Consider the following 16,297-nt stretch of genomic DNA (forward strand, 5'->3'; position numbering starts at 1 on the left):
AATATGACTAGATAGTATGAAGTATAGAGAGAGAGATTTTTTTTTTTACCACCAAAATGGTGGGGAGGAGAGTCAGGGAATTCTCTGTGAAGGAGATGACATTTAATCTGTGAGATGGCCAGTCAATCCGTGAACAATTGAGAGTTGACTAATCTAGAACAAATATTTTTTCTTTCATTCCTTCCATTCTCATTTTAGTTATATAATAGTTAATGTTTATGGCATATAAATGCAAATTAGATAAATTGCCGCTAGTTGGAAGATAAAATGGTAAACATGAGAGAAAAGCATTTTATTTGATATGTGGACTATAAGTACATTCACAGCCTTTTAATATATAAAGAATGGATCTAATGGAAGAAGACATTGTCAATGTTCAAAACAATAGTACATGTTCTTTCACCAAGTTCAGTTACACTTCTCATAATACAAAACTAATCCTTGAAATGCTTGGTAAATAAGCTGATTCTGGGTACAAATGAATCCTCCACTTCTGAAGGCTTGATATGGGCTCCGATTTAAGTCTCCAATACATGTCCAGCGATTTTTGGTGCCCTTTTGGGAAATACACCATTTGGCGTGATCCAGATGAGAACTGAAATAAGATTGTCTAGAAATTTTAATGGCTTTGATATTGTAGACATGGTAAGGAAGGGAGCAGTTTGAAGGAAGCTCTTGTCTCTTCCGCTGCCAGGTTTCTGTTAGCAAGTGAGTCTTCAACCATTGAGCCATCCAGGCTGCAAAGATGTCTAGAGTTATAAGGAGAAAGATAGTGAGGTTGGTATTTATACTTAGATAAGTCCCTGAAAATATCCTCAGGAATGGAAATCATCATTCACTCCTGATATGTGGATGTCACAAGCACAATAATAACAACATAATTGAGATAGTGGATGGGAGAACATTTTGGACATGCTAAAGTGATATGCAAATAAAAGTTATTATCATCATTACTATGATGATATTGGTGTCTGAAAATGTCTTCTGTTCCACACAAACAAGGGAGCAATATATATTTTTGTCCTGAAAAGACCTTTGGAAAAAATAAGGTTAGAGAAGTAACTAGGGCCTAGCTTCTTGGGATCTTTGCAAGTCGTGCTAGAATGTTTGGATTTTCCTGAAATCAATGGGGAATTTTTAAAGGAATGTTAGTGGGTGATTAATAGAAACTGATTATAATCATAAATATCAACTGCCAGGCAATATGCAGGATGAATTGGGAAGGGTGCGTTAGATTGGAGATAGGGAAAACATCAGGTTGTCAGGATAAGTGTGATAGTAAACACAGGCATGGACTATGGTGGTGGCAGAGTTTGGAGAGGATAGGATAAATATAAAAGTTATTAAGGACCTGGAACTGATTGATTTAGATGATTTGATAGAGGGGTAGGAAAAAGGAGGGATCTAGATTGCCCAGGTGATTATGTAGAAAAAGAGTAGATTTGTGGGAGATAATGATGAGTTTGGAATGTTGAATTTGGCGTGACTGTGCCACCTCCAAGTAGAAATATCCCACTCATCTGTCCGCACAGAGGTGTGAGATAGAGATCAGACTTGGAAATCACCTGAGTGCTTGCTGGAATTGCCCAGTCTGAGTATATAGAATGAGATAAGGAAGAGTATAGGCCCACATGGCAACCCAGTCACCTAAGGAGTGGACAGAGGAGGCGGACCAGGCAGAATAGACTTACAAGATGTGGCAGGAAGACCAAGAGACTGTATACTGCCAAAAATCAGTGAAGGGGAGTGTTTCAGGAAGGAAAGGGTTTCAACAGTGCCAAATTCTGCAGAGGCTATTTCTGTCCTGTTAATTTTTGGATCTCTAGTGCCTAACACAGGGCTTGGCAACTCTGAGGCATTCAGTACATTTTATTTAATGTATAGAGGAAGGAAGGAAGCAAGCAAGGAAGGAAACAGCAAGGTCAACTAAGACAGTCATTGGTGCCTAGGGAGAGATTGGAGTGTCTACAGACAGAGAAGCAAGGATATAGTGAAGGGGCATTGAGCAAGTGAAGGCCCTGAAGAGTTTTAAAAAGAAATATGGAAGAAAAGGAAAAACAGAGAGATAGGGGATTTAGGATTGAGAGAGGGTTTTTAGGCATGTTTGACTGCTAAGGGGACAGAGTTTGTAGAGTGGGAGGGTTGAAGTAGAAGAGAGAGAACAGATCAGGTGGATGAATTGAAGTATTCTGAGGCTGGGATAGGCTCCAGGGTACAGGAGGTGACCTACTTCCATTGGGATGGGAGAAAACCAGTACGAAGGAATGGAAATAGACAAGATTATTTTGTGTGCTATGGAAGTGGTTTCTCCCTGGTGATCTCTGTTCTCTCTGTGAAGGAAATAGTGAAGCTGAGAGTGAGGAGGCAGGGTAATGTAAAGTTTGTGAGAGTAAGGAAGGCTTAAAATAACTGCTTGGAGAATGGAAGAAGAGGGGTCAGCTGAGGTCCTGCACCCAACAGGGGCTAGAGACCGTGTTTTTACTGGCCTCTGGCTGGATGGTTGTAAGATAACTTTTGTGGTCAGATCAGCAACCCTGCTATTTAAGTGGAGCAGGTGAATGTTTGAATTGATCCTCGACTTCCCTTCTCCCTTTCCTTCCTTTTTCCTCCCTCTTTTTCAACTTGTCTTCTCCTGAATGATCAGAATATTTCCTCTAAGCAATCCAAAGTGAGTCCAACAGCAGAGTTATATAGCATATTGTTTACTTATGGTCTTTCGTACCGTCAAGAAAAGAATCAGACTTTGCAAAATGGACGAAGTTTTGTCCCTGGGCTGACTGCAGTGTGGCAAAGTGCTGGCCAGGGATCTCGGATGCACTAGACCTGGTGCACAGCTGGGGCATGTGAACAAGCTCCTGGTGAAAGATGGTAGGGATGGAACAGCTATAAACGTTTGGGTTGCAGACCAACAGCTGAGAATCTGAATCAAAAAACAATAAAGAAAAGTTGAAAATTAAGACCCAAATGGAAATCCTTGTTGATATTATAGACCTTGTTGTGAATTAAAAAACCAAACAAGGGGCTGGCCCCTGATGTAATGGTTAAGTTTGGCATGCTCTGCTTCAGTGGCCCAGGTTTGCGGGTTCACATCCCAGGTGTGGACCTACACCACTCGACTGCCATGCTGTGGCAGCAACCCATGTATAAAGTGGAGAGGATTGGCACAAATGTTAGCTCAGGGCTAATCTTCCTCAGCAGAAAAAAAAAAAAGACCAAAACCAAAAATATTCCCTTCATTAAGCTAATAACCTTCAAATAACTTTTGGTTAAAGTAGCTGACACCTATTGAGCACTTCCTACTTTCCAGGCATTGTTCTATGAGTTTTACATGTGTTTACTAATTTAATCCTCAGAACAACTTATTATTAGGTAAGTTCATCATTATCTTCATTTTACAGATGAATTAACAGAGAATTTTTGTCCCATGCCCAGGATTGTAACTGATGAAGCTGATATTCAAACCCAGGCAGTCTGGCCTTGGAGACCATGTTCTTTTCTCCTCTATGCACATATATAAAAGTAGAGCACTCCCATGCAGCAACCATTCAGCTTCAAGAATGGTCAGCTCCGGGGCCGGCCCGGTGGTGCAGTGGTTAAGTTTGCATGTTCTGCTTCAGCGGCCCAGGGTTTGCAGGTTCAGATCCCGGGTACGGACATGACACTGCTTGGCAAAAGCTATGCTGTGATAGGCGTCCGGCATATAAAGTGGAGGAAGATGGGCATGGATGTTAGCTCAGGGCCAGTCTTCCTTGGCAAAAAGAGGAGGATTGGCAGCAGTTAGCTCAGGGCTAATCTTCCTCAAAAAAAAAAAAAAAGATCATCTCCTCAGTATGCACACCTAATCTCTATGCTGAATTTGGCTGTCTAATAATTATATGAACTCCACTAGTTAGACTGGGGCTTGACTTGGTTCAGAAATCCTTGCCGTAAGATGAAAATTTGATGAAAAATATTTTCTGTTTCCTATATCTAGAGGCAAGTCACTCTTCACCACTATTTAGCAGCTTCCTCAGTAAAAAGTGATTGGTAAAACAGTGTATCATGTTCTCCTCCTCCCCTAATGTGATTTTCCAAATCCAAGTATTTTGGGCCATTGAGCTTGAGATCTTAAAGGAAGATCATCTGTCTCAGAGGAGTGAGGTTGGTGACCTATAGGCAACATAAGGTCTGCACAATTTTTTTAAGTGAGATTGAGACCATATTTAAAAATCAGGATCTCTCTCTCTCTCTCTCTATCTCACACATACACACACACAACCTAGGTTTCTGGTTCCTCTGGAAAAAGATGGAGATCTGTAAGCATTAAGTCTGTGCTCCTGCAGAGCCACAATACGATGGAGCTGAAGCTTTTGAGGTTAGCTAGGGAGAATCAACATCCCAGTTTGTCACTGTCCCCACTGCCCATGAAACGTCCATCTGTCTATTTCACCCATTTTCGTTACCTGCCTGGCCCCTGTAGACATTAGAAACTACTGCCCCTGATCAAGTTCAAAGACTTCATGGGAGGGCCAGGAAACCTGGCAAAGCCAATAACAGAATGTATGTATCAGAGGGTCTACGAATAGAGAAACAAGTGAAGTGATAAATTTGTTAATGCATCTCCATTTCCCTTCTTCAAAATTGCTATCTCTTTTTGTACACACTCTAGTGTTACCTATTGCTTCATATTGGTTGTACTTGAAAGTTACACAGATTCCAATTTGTCCATTTCGTCTTCCTGTGGGTGGATAATCATAGCCTTCTTCAGGAATTGGAGGAAACCGGGGAATAGAATGAATCAGCCAGAACCCCTGGACTCTGTTCCACAGTAATAAACCTGACAAAGATACAATTAATACAGATAAATTAGAAAAACAAAGCTCCTTTTGAAAATAGAGTTCAAAGCTGCAACATTTAAGCCCATTTATACTTTAGGCTAATGTTATAGTAGGCTAATAATCACAAGGCTTATGCTCGTTTTTCAAAGATTTCAAAATCAATTCAGGCACACATCACGTTGCCCCATTACTGATAATAAGCCACCGCAAAAGGGGATCCAGGGAAGCCACCCTGTGAAGAGTTAAGAGAAATTTCGTGTTGAAACCACAAGGAAAATTTGTTTTGGCAGAATGCAAATTTGCTAAATTGGAATTTGACCTTGTTAAACTATAGTCACCTGGTAAGCTTCAGATAATGTCTTCACTGCCTAAGCAGCTAAGCTATTTTCAAAAGCCAGCTAAAAAACAGAGTAGAAAGAGAAAATATCAAACGAAGGAATGTACTTGCAGTAATTTGTTGTAAGAAACGGATGCTCATTTTTTTGCAGAAGAGTCACCCAATTCCACAAACCCAAAAAAAGAGGCAAAGAGGAAAAAAAGGGAAGCCAGGCTAAAGCATTTCAGTTAATTGTGTTTAGTAAAAATCTCTGGAGCAAAATAACATGAAAGGCAGAAAACAGAAAGATTTTCATCATCTTGTGACATGGCAAGAAGAACTCTGTCCAAAAGGCGTCAATGACTATTTCTGTGTTTATAAATATGTCAGGATAATTTGGTATGCTAACTAGACTTTCCAGTTTGCGTATGACCATGCAAACATAAAACTCATTCATTTGCCTTTTGTTAAATGGAAACCAAATGCATGCCAATTATTTCTTCATCAAAGAACACGCCTTAAAAAAGCACACTATTGCTCTCTCAATAGATATAGAATCAATACGTGTGCTGAGGTGGAAAATATTCTAAGTTCTGTTGCCTAACAGAGCTGGATGACCTTCAGAAGCTCTCTTTTGCACAGATGGGAGTGCTATTTGCCTGAAATCCTGACCTCGTGGTACAAATGTCACAGGGTGTCATTAACACCAGGTCCCACTCCCTTTCCAGTCTTTTCTTCAAGCCTTTGTAGCAACTAACAGGGTAGAGTGATAGTGGCGGTGGGAGTTTGTTGGAGGAGAGGTTGGAGAATGTGGTGGATTATAAAAATTCTTGGGATCCATGCAAATAGGACCATCAGGAGGGCAACTTGGCTAAATCAAAAGTTTTCAATGCTTATGACATTTGACAGCCATTACAAATTATATTCTTAATCAGAGGATGCAAACTGGCAGCCCACTAGCCAGCAGATACATATTATTATGCTTGCAGAGTATTTTTAAAACTTTGAATTCCTTGCCAACATTTAAAAACTGGGAGATTTTTCACAAATAATAATTTTCAACATCTCCTGAAAAATTACATCCCGATAAGACAAGCTGAGTAGTAACTGCCCCTCTAGACCAAGTGTGTACCCTCCAGTTCTCTAGTTACCGGCTGGTTCAGCCCACTTCACTTGCTGACATCACTTGCTTGTACCTGAAGACATTTGAGTTTGGAACCTTCTGAAGAATACTTGTTGCCATGGAAAGTTATTCATGATATATTAAGTTGAAAAACAGTCATTAAGTGGTTTTATAAAAATGTTTAAAAACAATGTATTATAGAAAAAAATAGAAGGGATTAAGTGTGATTAATGGGTATTAGGGTTACAGATTTTTTGTTTACTGACATGAATTTTTCTGTAATGCATATACATACATATATAATTTATAAATAGAAAAATACCAAAAGTTACTATAATAAACATTACTATAATATATAATAACAGTATATAACAAAATATATAACAAAATTACTATAATATAAAAAACTATTAAAAAATAATTATCAAGAATGTCTATATACATGGAACTATACAGTAAGATGAATAAATTTTACTCTCTGTAAATTATACTTCAATAAACCTGACTAAAATTTATCTGTGTACACACACACACGCACACACACACACACGCACATACACACATATATATAGACTGGCTGATATTCTCAGTAGTCAGTACATGGATTTCTGCTATAAGGCATATATTAAAAAATATGTGGGGCCAGCCGCATGGCCCAGTGGTTAAGTTCATATGCTCTACTTAAGCAGCCTGGGGTTCGCTGATTCAGATCCTGAGCACAGACCTATACACCACTCACCAATCCATGCTGTGGCAGCATCCCACATAGAAGAACTATAACGACTTACAAATAGGATATACAACTATGTGCTGGGGCGTTGGGGAGAAAAAAAAGGAAAAAGAAAAAGAGGAAGATTGGCAACAGATGTTAGCTCAGAGCCAATCTTACCCACCAAAAAGCAAAAAAAAAAAAGTTAAGAAATAAAATGAGATTTGTGAAAAGAAGATCGCCAAGTCAAATTACATAATTATAACCTGTGATATAGAAATATCATGCATTTTGATAGCTCAGAATAAACCATTAAGAAGAAAAACTATATTTTTAGTGTGGAATATAAGAATATTCAAATGGGATGTTTAGGGAAATGTTGACTTCCAGTAGGAAAGAGAAATTAAGAGCCTTTGTCATACCTTTAGTGTGTCCATACTTTCTGCTATAATTCACAGAGTTAGGGACTCCATCGTTGTATATTAGATGAGCAGTGTTGTTATTCTGCAGGAACATATTAGGGTTATAATGGCATAAATCTTCCACTTACAAACTTTCACAACATTTCTACCAGCTAACCAGCCTACAATACAGAGCTTTCATTAATACACGTGAGAAGTCATCCATTCCCCTAATAGGCAGCTTCTCCATCAATATGAATTCTGCAACATGCAAGACGGGACAGAAGTTCCTTCTCAATCATACACGCTTTTGTCCTGTGTGACAGGACCCCTCTGCATTGTGATATGTTTGTGAGGGCCATATTCCAATTTCTCTTGGTTGTTTTGGACCCTTGTTTCTGATTTGGCAACCAGTGTATAACAAAGGAGTACTTAAATATTTGTTCAGGAAATGAAGTAGGAACAACCAGCCAAGGATTACACCTGGATTTTTTTCCATTGATGTTATAGGCACGATGCAGAACTGGCTATTAGGGTTTGATTTCCTCTGCCTTCTTTTGGCTTCACCACTCGGTCCCAGGTTTGTGTTTAATCAGGATTCTTCATTCTCTGTTCCCTCTTCCTCCATGATAGGGGAGGATTTTTCTTTAATCCATTCCTCAGTGTCACTTCACCTTTATAACTTGATATTTGCCTGCTAGGAAAAGTAGCAAAATTGAATGTGTGATATTGGATTTCATCTGTTAAGGCAAAAAACAAGTAAATTCTCCAAACAATTGGCCAACTCTCTGAGAAAGATAACTCAGAATGAAGTTATTATTTTGATAATGTCTCTTAGTCATGTAATGGAAACTTGCTTGTATTTCTTCTGTGTGGTTCCATTTCATCTGTGTCGTGAAGTAGTGACTTTTATTGAAGTCAATAGGGTTGATTAAAAAATCTCAGCAACATAATTAAAAGCAGGAGAGGACAACCCATTCCTTTGAAAACATCCCTTGCTTTTCACGCAGGAAAAAAAAAAATCAATAACAGAGTCTCTTACAGTTGCTGAATTATTTGATGTAGTCTAAATTTTTTTTTTTTAATGTACAACATAATCTGTGTAGCATTCTTGCCTACTCTGTTTAGGACTATCTAGGAAAGGAAGCTGTTTTTTTACCCTCATTTTCCGTGATTGACCATAGCTATGGTTGGCGTTCACATCCTCTGCTGGGGAACTCTGACAGTCAGTTATTCTGTGAGCCTGCATTGAATGTGGTAATGAGGCCTTTCTGTGCTTTTGGGATGCAAAGTGGAGTTGCTTTAGAAAGATTCGGGGAGGAACTTTATGCTTATAATAGATGAAGTTGATTCATTCTAACCAGGAGTGTAATAGCCAGCTAAGGTGAAATGGGACGTAGCTCTAGTGAAGACAGACTCTCTGATAAGGGGGAAGGATCATGGATTCAAGAATAGGTGGATCTAGGTATGTGCCTTTGGAAGCTTTATTCGTTTAACACATATGTTGGGTATTATTTTGACTACTGGATGTTGAACAAGAGGGGCACAGTCTCAGCCTCCAGTCTAACAGGGAATACAGGCAAGTACCAGCAGCTGCAATATAGTTTCATAAGTGTTATTATGAAGGTGTATGGAAGGTTCTTATTTGCAGAGGCCAAAGAAGGGAAACAATTCCAAATGTAACCCAGATCACTTAGGTCACCTTGACATTTGGGATTTAAAACCAATTGGTCTGATCTTGCATTCTGCTCTCTGTTAGAAGCTCAATTCCAGGTCAGGAGATAGGGGAGTTATGTCCTCACAGTCACTTCTGGCACCTAGTTCCAGCTTCCAAAGAACACCCACTCTCACTTGGATATCACCCACTACTGTTGCTCTTCTTCTTTTGGCTTCATGCCAGTCAGAGATGGAAATCAACCCCTTTACTATCGTTTTTTCCACAGAAACCATCACTCAAGGCATTGGGTGAGGAGGTTTTACTGAAGGTATGAAACATTCAGTGGTTTTACATCTCCACGCTGCCCTCCCATAGTCTCCTTCCATGTTTCTTACACTTTTTAATTCCTAGCTCCCATCTCCTCGTTTTCTATTTTGCAGAGCAGTTTAGCTCTTTCTCTCACCTAGGCTCTGGGGCTACTTTCGCGCCTCCAAAGATCATTATTATATTCTGCCAAACTAAGAACCGTCTGTCCCAACTAAGGTAAAGGACAGAGGCTTTGCAGTGTGGCTCTTTCCTTCCCCCTCCTCCAGCAAGCTCTGAGATGGGGAAGGGGACAGTGTAGGTGCTGATTTTCTCACTGGTGGGTTATTCTCCTGGTCTCAATCTCCAACCTTGGAAAGGAGAAGCAGCTGCTGGCAGTTTTGATTTTACATAATAATCTATTTATTCAAAACAGGGTTGTTGCTGAGATTACATCATTTTTAAAAGTACCTGGAACCCTGGAACCATGCTTGGCACATCACATGTACTCAAACAAGTTTTAACTGTGTAACTTGGCTCTGAAGGCTGGTCTTAATGGCAGGTGAATAAAGTGAATATTAGCACACACAGTGAGAGCTACCTGTACATTTTGAGTAAATACTCAGATACACATATGCAATAGTGCTAGAGGCTGACATAGTATTGTTGTGGGGATTAAATTAGTTGACATATGTAAAGGCCCAGCACATTCTAAGTGCTCAGTCATTTTATAAATTTACTTCTCCATAAGTTATTGTTAGGAAATGCGTATGATGTTAGGAAATGCATGAGTGTAACTGGATGTTAATTACTGTTCAATTTGACTTGTCACTCCTGGTTGGAAAGCAGTGTCTTGTCACCGAATAGCAGATGGTGCCTGGAACGTTGAGGGACTGCCCACATTGAGCCAATAGTCTACTTGCCTATGTCTCTTTGGCTGGTTATCTCATTGCCTGATGAGTCCAGATAGCAGGTTTAATCTCAATTTAGGCAAGTTAGTTCTAGAACCTTGATCTAGAGCCCTAAATCCCAACCTACCATTCTGAAAATGATTAATTAAAAGGAAGACTGAGTGGGACCCTTTATTTGGGTCACCACCACTCATTACCACTATGGCATAAACAACCCACAACTCATGATCACAGATCTATATGCATTGTAACAGGAGGGGGCTCTTCTCCTTATTTCCATTAGGGGGATAAGATAGCAAGTACTGAGTGAATTGGCAGAGTTTGGGAGCCAGAAGACTACAATGTGCAATTAGTTCACACTTTGCCCAGAGATACCATTGGTCATGTGCCAAATATGCCAACAATTTGGCATTGCTATTGGGTCTAATGATATATTCCCTAAGGTCTTCGTCAGATTGATTCAGGTAGTTGTCCTGGGCTAGTTCTGAGCTAGCTAGTTGCTAGGATTGGGGGGTAGGTGGATGAGCAGGAAAAATCTGCTGAAAGGTTTGGATTCTGTTTTATGCATTTTTTGATTCAAATGAATGATTAATTGTAACATACCTTGGAGCCATATGCTTCATACAGCTGTTGTAATGTCCTCCCCAAAACACTCTTCGTGGTATTCATTAGTTGCTTACTCCTCCTCCAGCTTCTGGTTGTAGAGTCTAGGTATAGGTACTCTAACCCAGTCTCTCTACTTTCCTTGTCTTGCCTTTTAGGTAACTTATAAAAGATAAACCTAAAAAAGGAAATAATTATGAGTTACTAACACTTATTGACTGCTTCTCTGGTGGCAGCCATTGTGTTAAGCACTTAAATATATCATTTCACCTATGTTTCACAGAAAGCCTCTAAGTATTAAGGAAAGGGATTTGCTCAAGCTCTCTGCCTCTTATTTCACCCTTATGTTTGTTCCTTCCCAGAGAAGGAAATGCAGATCTAACTGGACATGTTCTAAGACATTAATTGGCCTGGTGGATGGGGTCCCTGTAGTGGGAGTACATGTACAGTGAGATTGGCTCTCTTGGTTGTTTCCAGTCTATGTGGCTTCAGTGGGAAGAAGGCCAAGGCCCAGGCCTGGACTGGAGAGGTCTTGGATGTATTTTTCTCTTCTGCCCTAAGTGCTTGGCATGCTCATCTCTTTGCAGCTGGCTGGCTGGGTCTGAGGTGGATTTGGGCTTCGGGGTAGGTGGAGGTTCCCTTAAGCCTCTGGCCTCAGCCGCATTCTTCAGCTCAGTTTATCAGAAAGCTCTGCATGAAGGATTCCGGGCCAAGACCAGCTAATTAAGTAGGCACTTGGCTTTCCTTTACTATTGTCTCCTGTTTGTGTATCTCCTTTGGGTACCTCACGAGGAGCAAAGCTGGTTGGGCCCATATAGCATTCAGGCATTCTTGGATCATTTAGCACATGGTTTCTCAACATGCTGTATTCACATTTTGGACCAGATCAGTCTTTGTTATGGGGGCTGTCCTGTGCATTGTTGGATTCCTGGCCTCTACCTATTAGATGCCAATAGTAACCCCCAGTTGTGACAATCAAAAATATCTCCTGGGACATGCCACAGCTAGAAGGACCCGTAGCTAAAATATATAACTATGTACTGGGGGGATTTAGGGAGAAAAAAGCAGGGGGGAAAAAAAAGAAGATTGGCAACAGTTGTTAGCTCAGGTGCCAATCTTTAAAAAAAGAAAAAATCTCCTGGGGCCAGCCTGGTGGCACAGGACGTAAGTTTGCACATTCCACTTCAGTGGCCCAGGATTCACAGGTTCGGATCCCAGGTGCGGACATGGCACTGCTTGGCAAGCCATGCTGTGGTAGGCATCCCACATATAAAGCAGAGTAAGGATGGGCACGGATGTTAGCTCTGGGCCAGTCTTCCTTAGCAAAAAGAGGAGGATTGGCAGCAGTTAGCTCAGGGCTAATCTTCGTCAATAAATAAATAAATAAATAAATAAATAAAATTTAAAAAAACACATCTCCTGACATTGTTGAAAATCCTCTAAGGACAAAAATCACCCTGGTCAGCTGAATACTCTCTAATAGCACAAACCCAAACCACACAACCCTCAGATGCTCATGGTGAAGCAAACACTGTAATGCACTCTTTATTACCATAAACAGTGTCTCAACTGCCCATAAAATGTTCTCCCTCTTTGCTTAGTTCTCTTCTCTCTTATGCTTCTGTTTAAGTAAACTCTTTCCTGCCGTGTCCGTGCTTTCTTACTCTCAGGGCAAGGTCCTCACATTTGGCAGGAGACGTGAAATTATTCTTTGGTGCTGACTTGGTGCTACTCTGCCCTTTAATTCTCACAGTAAGTTCTAGTGGCTTGAGACTATCTCATTGTCTGTTCAGCTCAGCATTCTCTCTGACGGATATGGCTAAGTAATAAGTCCATTCAGTTGTGGCAAAAATAAATTTTGTATATTGATCACAATTTGGTGGCCCATCAGTGAAGGGTGTGTGAACTATCAGTGTGCCATGGAATGCCAGTTGAGAACTCGTTCTGTTTTTCCTGGGTGACCGTCTCCAATTATATGCTGAGGAGTCCCAAATCTGTTTCTAGCCCAGACCTCTATGCTGAGGTCAGACAAACCTAAATGCAAAGATGTTCCAGCGGCCTCCATTTCATATTTTTGAAACTGCATTTATACTCTTACTCCAAATCTGCTCATCCCCTGCTGTTATGGACCACATCCACACAGTCACAGAAACCAGCAACCTGAAAGTCTTTTAAACTTCTCCCTCTCTCCTGTGATCCTCAGCCTATTCATTACCAAGTCTTCTCAGAGTGTTCCTTCCTGTTTGTTTTCACTGCTATTTCTTTAACTCAGATCCACACCTCTTGCCACCTGTAATGCTTGCAAAGGTCTTGTTGGTCCCTATGGCTCTAGACTGGTCCCCATCCTGCTAGCCTTCAGAGTACTGCCAGTGGCTTTCGAAAATGCAAATCTGACCACATTGTGTCCCTGCCTGAAGTCCTTCAGTAGCTCCCTTTCAAGGTCAAGTTCAGAGTCTGCAGCTCAGCACATGAAGCTCTTCATGACCTGGCCCTCACCTGTCTCTCTAATTCACCTCCTGCCACTTCCCCACATTCTCCTGAAATGCTAGCAATACTGCACTGCTTCCGAACTTTCTCCATTGCTTCTTGCCTCTGGACCTTCTCATTGCTCCTTCATTGGCCTGAGATGCCCTTGCATCTCCTTTGTTTTTCTAACTAACTCATAATTGTTCTTTAAACTTAGCTCAAAATTGCTTCCTCAGAGAAGGCTTTTGAGCTCTGTGCTCCCCAGTGCCCCATCTAGGCCCTTACCACATAGCAATGAGCTCCTTGAGTATTTGTATTTTCAAAACTCAGCACACTTCCTGGGATGAGCTCGGTAACTGCTGAAAGACTGAGTGAGTGTGTCTGTGTTCTCTAGCCTGAAGTGTGCACAAAGCTTGATGTCAACCATAATGGCAATTAAAGAGTGAAAAAGTGATCGAAGCTTTAGGGAAATCTGTGACTATGATGCAATGCTGTGTTTACTCTCTTTGACACTGTGCAAAAAGCCAGTGACCTACCAGCCACTCCAATAGCTGCCTGTGCTACCTCATAAACGAGATTAACCATACAGTGCTGTGTATGATCAAGCCTTCTTTCTCATTCTCATAAGGAGAAGTCCAAGCTCCAATGTCAGAAAAAAGGTGGTCTGCCTTCTCTCCTTTGTCTGTCTCTGAAAGGATGTTGGAAGGTTTCTGTTGGAAAGCCATGATGCAATTAAAGGAAATTGCCAACTGAGAGAAGTTGTCAGCTCTTCCCCACCTCTGTGGCTACCAGCCTTGCCCTGCTGAGAGCAGTGAATCAGGCCCATGCATGGCTGCTCACCTCTTTCTCTGGGGGAATCTCCCTTACTCAGAAGCCTACCCCTATCTGGATATTTGGTCCATCTACACAATTTAACTTCCTTTCTTTTTAGAGAGGAGAGTCAGAGTGAAAATTCTCCTTAGGAACTTCACAGTGAAGCAGTACTCCGATACTCTGGCTTTCTGTTGGCATGCACCAGTCCTCCCATTTCTTTTACCTACCAATCCACAGCTTCACCTTCTTCATTTCTGCATGATATTGTTGTTGCCTCCAGGACCCCAAGGAGGCGAAGGAGGAGCAAAGCAAGGGTTGTGCTTAGAAGACTTGCTGTCATTTTCTGTCACCTTTATTCCATGGCACAGCAGGAAACTTTCCCCATGGATTGTGGAGTCTGAATTTCAAGCCTCTCTCAGGCTGTGTTGACTCTGACGTTTGATTCCATTTATCTCTGCTCTTCGCTGTTTGGGCATTTTCAGAATGGGACAAATCTCATGTAACTGTGTGATTCTGTCACAACGTGCCAGCGTGACTCTGGATGCCTTTGTGCTGAATTGTTGACTGGTTTGCAAAGTCATCAGAAAGTTCTGGAGAGAAAAAAGGGATGTGTAGTTAACTCTTTGGAGTGAACATCATGTAGTACGAAGTTCAGTGGGCAGGGGAACTCCATGATGATAAGTAGATGTTGACTTAAATATATTTCATGTTTTTTTCCCTCATGATATTCTCCCTGGGAGTGAGAGCAAGTGCTTGTGGTTCACACATTAAACAGAAATGACAAAACCTTATGTCTTGGTAATGATTAGGATCTATTACTTGTAATATTCTCTATCTTAAGGAAGCAGTTCCAAAAGGGCGCTTCAAAGGGTTGCTTCAAAGTAAGAGCAAGTTGTATTTTACCAAAGATGTTTACATAGCCTCTCCACCTCCTGGTTTTAGCCATTCACCATGGTGCTTTACTTTAAAGAGGCCTTGGTGTCCAAATGGCTGTTATGCAATCAGGTAAAATATTGACTGCTCACTCTTCAGGTCAAATAAATGTTAAAAACATCTGTTTGCCCAAACTGTTCTTTCTCATTCTTAAAACTGAATCTGAAGTTGAAACGCCCAGAGAAAATGGCCCAGTATCATAATGACTGTAAAAAGGTAAGACCGCTCTCTCTTTGGAGGAGGAAAGGGGTAGATAGGCACATGAAAAGAATTTCTTTAAGTGCATGATGCTTTTGAATCAATTATTAAAGATGCTGTCACAATATATAGCAGTGTACGTCATGCCTGGAAACCATTATGGCTCTGATCTGTCCCTCTGATTATGGATCCAGATCAGAGTCATTTGGGGATCCAGGCCAAACCAGACCCTTGCAAATCAGATCACTTCTATGGCTGAGCTGGAGTTGTTCAGAATTCTCAGGGTTCATAGGAAAGGGAGGGCTTGGGGCTCCATTTCTTCTAAGATAGAGTTTTCTAAGGGATGTTCTAGACCACTCGCTCACATTTTCCTGTGGTGCCTGCAAAAAGGGAAAAATTCTGGGCCTCAACCCAAACCTGCTAAATCAAAATTCTTCCAGTTGGGCTCAGAAATCTACATTTTTTACAAGGTTTTTGGTGATTCTGTGCACCATAAACTTTGAGACTCATTGCCCTGAGGCCAAGGCTATGCTGTATCTTGTAGATTCACAATCTACCAAATTGATAAACCGAGAAACATTTTCCTGACCATTCCTCCATGGGTATCATTTTGTTTTATGTGTGTTTTTACTCCATTTAGGAAAAAGGGGGGGCCGGCCCCGTGGCCAAGTGGTTAAGTTCGTGTGCTCCGCTTCGGTGGCCCAGGGTTTCGCTTGTTCGGATCCTGAGCGCGGACATGGTGCCGCTCATAAGGCCATGCTGAGGCAGTGTCCCACATGCCACAACCAGAAGGATCTACAACTAGAATATACAACCATGTACTGGGAGGCTTTGGGGAGAAGAATCAAAAAAAAAAGAGAGAGAAAGAAAAAGGGATTTCAGCAACCCCAACCTTTTCATTAATTTTTAAAACATTTCATAGCATGAAGTGTACTTTTCTAAGTTAAAGTGAAATAAAATTAATTTTATTTGTCTTGTGGTATACCTTTTATTACACTGGTGATAGCTTAGTACACTGGGCTTAGGATTCATTGATGCATTTAGAGA

At 41.0% G+C, this 16,297-nt stretch overlaps 2 protein-coding genes across 11 annotated transcripts in view; one reads left to right on the top strand and one right to left on the bottom strand.

Annotated features, from left to right (window-relative positions):
* The window catches only part of LOC103557286 (uricase), a 94,155-nt gene that overhangs the window by 48,384 nt on the left and 29,474 nt on the right, over positions 1-16,297 (top strand). Inside the window, exon 1 of one of the 9 annotated variants that reach the window (XM_008529693.2) lies at positions 14,686-15,268. The exons of 6 other annotated variants lie outside the window; for them this stretch is intronic. In XM_008529693.2, coding sequence (XP_008527915.2) covers positions 15,161-15,268 — 108 coding nt within the window. In that variant the 5' untranslated portion in view covers positions 14,686-15,160. Of the gene's footprint in view, positions 1-14,685; positions 15,269-16,297 lie in introns of those variants that run through there. 2 more of the 9 variants (XM_008529695.2, XM_070592109.1) reach the window with 2 other exon arrangements.
* DNASE2B (deoxyribonuclease 2 beta) lies at positions 267-14,709 on the bottom strand. 2 transcript variants are annotated; one of them, XM_008529696.2, is made up of 6 exons: positions 14,347-14,709; positions 10,841-11,018; positions 7,388-7,469; positions 4,655-4,816; positions 2,723-2,920; positions 267-749 (listed from the first exon to the last, which is right to left on the bottom strand). In XM_008529696.2, the coding sequence occupies exons 1-6, from the start codon at positions 14,457-14,459 to the stop codon at positions 409-411; spliced, it is 1,074 nt and encodes a 357-aa protein (XP_008527918.1). In that variant the 5' UTR covers positions 14,460-14,709; the 3' UTR covers positions 267-408. The 2 variants fall into 2 exon arrangements, with proteins under 2 accessions (XP_008527918.1, XP_070448206.1); XM_070592105.1 differs by having other exon boundaries at positions 271-749; positions 7,388-8,063; positions 14,347-14,475.

Source organism: Equus przewalskii, chromosome 24 (genome assembly GCF_037783145.1).
Source record: "Equus przewalskii isolate Varuska chromosome 24, EquPr2, whole genome shotgun sequence".
In the NCBI taxonomy this organism is placed as follows: Eukaryota; Metazoa; Chordata; class Mammalia; order Perissodactyla; family Equidae; genus Equus; species Equus przewalskii.

Excerpts from the sequence above, each read along its gene's own strand:
- DNASE2B (XM_008529696.2), bottom strand. The coding sequence starts at position 14,459 with ATGACAGCAAGTCTTCTAAGCACAACCCTTGCTTTGCTCCTCCTTCGC. Across the intron at positions 11,019-14,346 it reads GAAGGTGAAGCTGTGGATTG|GTTTATCTTTTATAAGTTAC; the intron begins GTAGGTAAAAGA and ends TTCCTTTTTTAG. Across the intron at positions 4,817-7,387 it reads AAAGTATGGACACACTAAAG|GTTTATTACTGTGGAACAGA; the intron begins GTATGACAAAGG and ends TATCTTTGTCAG.